This window comes from Podarcis bocagei, assembly GCF_964188305.1.
Source record: "Podarcis bocagei genome assembly, chromosome: 11".
Taxonomy (NCBI): domain Eukaryota; kingdom Metazoa; phylum Chordata; class Lepidosauria; order Squamata; family Lacertidae; genus Podarcis; species Podarcis bocagei.
In genome coordinates, this window is record NC_138136.1 from 8,946,864 (window position 1) to 8,954,328 (window position 7,465).

At 48.4% G+C, this 7,465-nt stretch overlaps 1 protein-coding gene across 1 annotated transcript in view; it reads right to left on the reverse strand.

Moving 5' to 3' along the window:
- PTCH1 (patched 1) overlaps positions 1-1,664 on the reverse strand; it is a 115,322-nt gene extending 113,658 nt beyond the window's left edge. Inside the window, exon 1 of the mRNA XM_081213533.1 lies at positions 1,458-1,664. Within this exon, the coding sequence (XP_081069659.1) occupies positions 1,458-1,520 (63 nt within the window). The 5' untranslated portion in view covers positions 1,521-1,664. The remainder of the gene's footprint in view (positions 1-1,457) is intronic.
- Between the last annotated feature and the right edge of the window lie 5,801 nt (positions 1,665-7,465).

The window sequence follows — 7,465 nt, forward strand, 5'->3', positions numbered from 1 at the left end:
GAGGGTCCTGACACTCTGCAGGGCTGGCTTTTCACACTTGGCAGTAAATGAAGTAATTCATCTTGCCCTCTGAAGGAGGGGCACCTCTAAGACCATTATCCCCAGAGTCTGGAATGACACAACTACATCCCTGTTTTTAAAAAGGGAAGGGTTACTGATACCTACCACAAACCTCACCTACTTCCCTGCCTCCACCATTCCCAAATGGACTTTGTTGCCATGATTGATGCATTATGAAATGTTAGTCCTATGCATGTCAGCCAAGGTCTGGGGAGAGTGTGCTGGGGAGTAAGGGACCAGTTATTAAATAAGAGGTATTCAAACATCCGGTGGGGTTATCCTTTTTAATCGCTGGTTTTCTATTACCTCCCAAAGATTGGCTTCATGTTTCATGACGAAAACGTCCCATCCTGTCGAGGAGACAACTGTTAAATCCTAAGCTGTAAGCGTCTTAAACGGGACGTCCAACGGATCACAGCCACTACTAACGAGTAGCGACCCGTGGCTAGATCACGCACACAGGGATCCCTGTCTCTCGTTCTCTCCCCTAGCCCTGATCACCACGACAGTAGATTGCAAGACACGTCGGGAAAGAGCCCACCTTCCCCCTCTGCTCACTACGCTTGCTCGGAAGCAAGCCCCATTCTGACGTGCAGGGACCCACAACAATCGTGTTTGAGTCCCTCGCGAAGCCAAGATCAAGCTACAAGCCGCTTACTCCAGAGTAGCCTCAGAGAAGTCGCGGGGGGGGGGGATGATGCTGCAAAGCTCGTGGGGAAACAAGAGCCCGAAAGTAAGCAACACGAAGTTTGTCAGCAGTCAGATCCACAACTTGGCAATCTCCCCTTTTTGTTTTAAATGCCAGTTAAAGGTAATCCTGGGGTTTTTTTGCGGGAGGGGGGTGAGAGAAGGCAACCCCAGCAGACACACACGACTTAATCTTCCCTGAAACACAACAAAATCCAACGCGCTGTCCAGCAAATTTTTCTCCCAGGGAAACAAATCTCTCTCTCCCTCTCCCTCTCTCTCATTCCCGGGGGGGGGGGGAGGTCTCCTCGCGGGCGGAAGGCAGGGTGGCGACCCTATCCAAGCGTGAAAATAGGATCCCCGAGACCTCCTTGGACGCGAATTATCACCGATCAGTTCCGTCCTCGCCACCCCCAGCGGCAGCCGCCCTCCTGGCCCCCACCGGGAAACGAGACGCTGCCTGCCTGGGGGGCTGTGTGTTCCTGCAGTGACAGGAGCGAGGCGAGGCTGCCTCCCCTCCGCCTCCTCTCCCCCAAGCAAAAAGCCATCCTGGGTTTCCTTCCTCTTGTTTCACCCCCCCCCCCCCAAGTGCCAGGATTTGCCCTCTGCCAGGAGTTCTCTCTCTGGATCCCCGCTCCCACCCACGGGTGCCCCCCTTCCTGTTTCATTTCCAAGCCCAGAGGCCATTTTCCGTTGCATCTCTTACTCACCATCTCCCCGCTGAGCCCCTCGGTGGGGCAGGGTGAGCTCCCGGTGGGGCTGGCCAATTTCATTCAGTGCTGTTGCTGCCGCCGCCGCCGAGGCAGAGGACTTCGATAGGAGCACATCGGTTTTCTTTTTTCCTTTCCCTGATCCTTTTCCTGCTTGCCTTCAAAGCTCTCTTCTTGCCCGCCGCTTCCCCTCCACCTTCTCTCCCGCACCTCCTCCCGGTCTCCGAAAGGGAACAGAAAGTGTAAAATAATAATAATAATAATCCTCCTTCTAGGTTGCAGGCATTCTGCAGAGTGCTGAGCAGGCTCACAATTGCATGCCTGTTTCTATTAAGCGCTCCATCGTCCTCTCCATGTGGGTGGTCTGGCTTTCTCAATAGGCAGGACCTGTCAGGGTCACGTGATGGATCCGAAAAACTTCACCCTTTTTACAATAAACTCCAGGAAAGCAAAGTAAACCAACGTAACGTGCTATCAGCGCAGACCTCCTTGGGTAAACAGGCAGGCCAGCTTCCCCGAGATGGTCCCTGGAGCAGATCCCAGGCATGAAATTGACAAAGTGGTAACAACAGCCCTCTGCCCCCCCTTTCCTCCCTCCCTACGACCCTTTTCTTCTCCGCCTCTCTCTTTCCCCCTCTATGTTCATTTGAAATCATCACCCATCTCAGCAGAACATACAAATCTTCTTTCATTCTTGGGCATAATTCGCTTTAGCCTCGGTTCCTTTCTTGTCCTGTTGGAAAGCAGAATAAAGTTGCTGGTTTTTGTTGTTGTTGTTGCAAGATGTGGGGGGGGGGCAGGTGCTGGAATGCAGAGCCCCTTCTTAAAATAAATACAGGGTTGAATGTAAAACGAAGAGAAAAAGGGGTTCAGAGTTTTCCCTCTACCCATTCCACCTAGTGCTTGGTTTACAAATGTTGGACCCTTCGGGATTTATTTATGTCAATCCTTGCATTTTTTCCTTCTTGTTCCTTGAAAGTTTCACTAGCAAGAAGTCTTTGCCTCGAAAGTGACAAGCACACAATGCAAAACAAATTGATTAGACCAATGATGGAAGATATCACTGGTCTAATCAGTCATGACTTTTGTCTGTTTTGTCATTACTGGATAACTCACATTTTCAGATAGCCTTGTGTTTTCAGAGGTGGAAAAAGAATAAAAACAGCCTATGGCCTATACTGGCAGCAACTGTGTATAATAACAGCATTATGAAATGGGTGGAGTTTGTTTGTTTTTAAAAGCACATCTTATTTAATTGATTCAAACATGGGAATCAGAACTGTCTTATGACAACCACCAGTAACAACTTATTATGAAACCAAGAAGGAATTGTTCCAGTAGTGCTTCAACTGTATGTTTCCTGCTGCTACTGAACAGAACGTTATTTGTCCAACAGGAGCAACATCCTTATTATAAAAAATCTCTCTTTGGCTCAAATGGAAAAAGGTGGTCATCTCAGAAACACGAAATCGTAAAGGTTTGTTCTGTAAAGGTTTCTATAAGCATCACATTGATGAATTATTAGTAGCAGCAACAGAATCCTTTCCAATGAAATGAGTCCTGTGGATGGACTTGAATAGACATCCCCAGGTGGAAGTCTTTTCTGTTTCTTAATTTGATTTATTTCAGGGTTTTATTATTGCATTTGACTCTCACCCTCCCCACTGTGTCCTCACATCAGCCCTGTGAGGTAGGTTAGGATGAAAGACTGTCACTGGCCCAAGGTCAACCAATGAGCTTCATGACCGAGTAAGAATCCCTCAGATCCAACACTCTTAACATTATACTGGTTCACCTTTTATCTGCGTAGCCTAGGCCAAGTTACTTTTTTTCCAATCTCAGTTCTCCATCTGTAAAATGGGAACAATGGTCACCAGGGGTTCTGGAAAAGAGAAATACAATTTTCCTACCCAATAGTTAGGATAGGACAGAGCATCTCCATGCAAATGGAAAGTGACTCTCAATATCTTCTGCACTATCACAGCATACTGGGGAATACACACTGTTTGCAGGGTTGGGTGGGTGCTAGCCATGGCAGATGCAACATGACTCTGCAGTACTTTATGGAACTCTGTAGAGCTTTATGGAACTTGATGGCTGTAGCTCAGTGATAGAGCACATGCTTTGCACCTTGATTCAATCTGTAGCATCCTGAGGTAGATGTGGAAGGCACTTCACCTGAAATCTTGAATAATGTCTGTCAGTCAGTAGAGACGGCAACCTGAGGTCCTCCAGCCACTACCCATCAGCCCCAGCCAGCATTCCAAATTAGGAATCATGGGATTTGTAGTCAAACTTCTGAAAAGTCACAGGTTGCCCATCCTGGAAGTAGACAACACTGAGATAGACGAACCCATGGTCTGACTCTATAAGGCTGCTTCCTATGTTCCTTTCCCCCACCATGGAATTGTGATGCTTCTGGTGGCTGCCTAGCCTGCCTAGGTAGACCTAGTCCTATTTACATACTAATAGTTGAATCCGGAAGGGACGCGGGTGGCGCTGTGGGTTAAACCACAGAGCCTAGGACTTGCCGATCAGAAGGTTGGTGGTTCGAATCCCCACGACGGGGTGAGCTCCCGTTGTTCAGTCCCAGCTCCTGCCAACCTAGCAGTTCGAAAGCACGTCAAAGTGCAAGTAGATAAATAGGTACTGCTCCGGCGGGAAGGTAAACGGCGTTTCTGTGTGCTGCTCTAGTTTGCCGGAAGCGGCTTAGTCATGCTGGCCACATGACCCGGAAGCTGTACGCCAGCTCCCTTGGCCAATAAAGCGAGATGAGCGCCGCAACCCCAGAGTTGGTCATGACTGGACCTAATGGTCAGGGGTCCCTTTACCTTTACCTTTTAGTTGTATCCGGACATTTCCCTCTGCTGACAGAAGGTTCTTTGATTGAGTAGAAGGTTCCATGAGGGTATTTTATATATATATATATATATATATATATATATATATATATATATATTTGGGCAAAGTTGCCTTTTCTCCTGCAGACCCCTACAACTGACTACCCCCCCAGTACCAATCCTCTTGAGCAGATTTGGCAGGGGGGCAAGGTGGGCACAGGGGGTGGCAGGGAGGAGGGCGAATAAGCAAAAGTTACTTCCTTGTGGTTGCCCTCATCCTGCTCTCCAACCTCAGTGAAACCAGCGCTCCCAGCCAGGAAAACTGGGGGTGGGTGGGCCCTTCCCCAAAAGAGTGCTCCCCAAGTCTGCCCAGGAAGAACCCTTCGGACGGGTCTCTGATTTTCCTTCAGCAGAGGAACCCCTCCCAAGAAGCTGGGCTCAAACAGCTCTCGAAAACATAAACACCAGAAAACTGAGGCTCAGGCAGTGGGTCAGTGAAGGAATGCATACCTAAGAACGTCATGTCAACACACTGCCCAAGAGTGAAGGGTTCTTTGGGAGTACCTGCCGTTCTCTACAGAGTCCAGGATTCCTCTAGAGAGCAGGCTTAACCACCTTTTTCAGTCTGGGAGGCCAGGCTTTATAAACCTCCAACTGAGGTCTGGCTCCTTAGTCGTGCAATCTAACTGTCTTTAACTGCTGACCTTTGCCCCCCATCGCTCTACCTCTGAATTATATGTAGCTCAGGACTACTCTCTGGTTTCTGACCTCGGTTTCACCTTGGCTTTGCTTTCAATAAGGCCACCCTTATTTCGGCTTGTGTTTTTGACCAGATCCTTTGGTGGACCTGCTGTGTGGTCTTACCTGAGCCCAGTAAATGGACAGTGACCCAATCAGCTGTAGGATACCCACCCTTTCTTCTAAGCCAGTGTGGTGTAGTGGTTAAAAGCAGTAGTCTTGTAATCTGGGGAACCGGGTTCGATTCCCTGCTCCTCCACATGCAGCTGCTGGGTGACCTTGGGCTAGTCACGCTTCTCTGAAGTCTCTCAGCCCCACTCACCTCACAGAGTGTTTGTTGTGGGGGAGGAAGGGAAAGGAGAATGTTAGCCGCTTTGAGACTCCTTCGGGTAGTGATAAAGGGGGATATCAAATCCAAACTCTTCTTCTTCTTCTAACACTGGGGGCTGGAAACCTTTTCAGTCTGAGGGCTCCGTTCCATATGGGCAAATCTCTGGGGACCACGTGTAGAAGTGGGTGGAGGCCATAGATATGACTCTTAATTTTGTACAGTTGGGCTACATTCCAGCCGTGCAAAGCTCAAGATTCTACACCCCTTGTACCATCCAAGCAAGCAAGAGGTGTCACCATAGTTCAAGATCACATTCTGACTATGCAAAAACACTCAAGGAAGGTGTAGAGCAGAGCTTGTAAGGGATGTTGGCTGGGGAGAGTTGAAGGCTAGATAGAGAGAGATGTCAAGGGAGCTGAATTCAATCTCCTGTCCTGGCAGAAGCCCCTACTGGATCAAACAGCCTTCTGTCAGTGCAGGAACATGACTGGATACATCCACAAAAAGTTGTCAGTGTGTGCACATGTGTGTGCATGGACACACACACACACACACACACACACACACACACACACACACACACTACAAATAGTCTAGCACTGAACCAAGAACATTTAGGTCACAATTCATTGCTTTAAGGTACATGTATCCCACTGATTTTAGTGAAATTTGAATATACATACTGTAACTCTGTGGAGGATAGTAAACTTACTTTCAAGAAAGCTCTACAGATTTAAATCAACCTTTGGTTTGAATGTCTATTGATTTCTATGAGATTTAATTCTATGCATATAAGAAATGGTGGTGGTTCTTTTTTAAAGCCTCATTGTAGGATTGCTTTAACAAATGTCTAGATGTGCCCTTGTATTTGCACTACAGCAAATGTTCCAAGACGTATGAGATATGGCAGCAGATAACAAATTAAGGACCTTGGTTGATGCTGAAAGCATTATGTGATTCTGTCACCATAAACCTAAAAGCTAAGTTAAATTGCATTCACCACCTCCACCTCCCCCAGCTAACCATTTCAATATGTTCAGGTGAATATTAGTGTTTTAAAAAATATATTTGTAAGAATAATAATAATAATAATAATAATTTATTATTTATACCCCGCCCATCTGGCTGGGCCTCCCCAGCCACTCTGGGCGGCTTCCATAAAAACCAAAAATACAATAAAATATCACACGTTAAAAACTTCCCTGAACAGGGCTGCCTTAAGATGTCTCCTGAATGTCAGATAGTTGTTTATCACTTTGACATCTGCTGGAAGGGCGTTCCACAGGCCGGGCGCCACTACCGAGAAGGCCCTCTGCCTGGTTCCCTGTAGCTTTGCTTCTCGCAATGAGGGAACCGCCAGAAGGCCCTCGGCGCTGGACCTCAGCGTCCGGGCAGAATGATGGGGGTGGAGACGCTCCTTCAGGTATACTGGACCGAGGCCGTTTAGGGCTTTAAAGGTCAGCACCAACACTTTGAATTGTGCTCGGAAACGTACTGGGAGCCAATGCAGGTCTTTCAAGACCGGTGTTATATGGTCTCGGCGGCCGCTCCCAGTCACCAGTCTAGCTGCCGCATTCTGGATTAGTTGTAGTTTCCGAGTCACCTTCAAAGGTAGCCCCACGTAGAGTGCATTGCAGTAGTCCAAGCGGGAGATAACCAGAGCATGCACCACTCTGGCGAGACAGTCCGCAGGCAGATAGGGTCTCAGCCTACGTACCAGATGGAGCTGGTAAACAGCTGCCCTGGACACAGATTTGACCTGCGCCTCCATGGACAGCTGTGAGTCCAAAATGACTCCCAGGCTGCGCACCTGGTCCTTCAGGGGCACAGTTACCCCATTCAGGACCAGGGAATCCTCCACACCTGCCCGCCTCCTGTCCCCCAAAAACAGTACTTCTGTCTTGTCAGGATTCAACCTCAATCTGTTAGCCGCCATCCATCCTCCAACCGCCTCCAGACACTCACACAGGACCTTCACCGCCTTCACTGGTTCTGATTTAAAAGAGAGGTAGAGCTGGGTATCATCCGCATACTGATGAACACCCAGCCCAAACCTCCTGATGATCTCTCCCAGCGGCCGCATGTAGATGTTAAAAAGC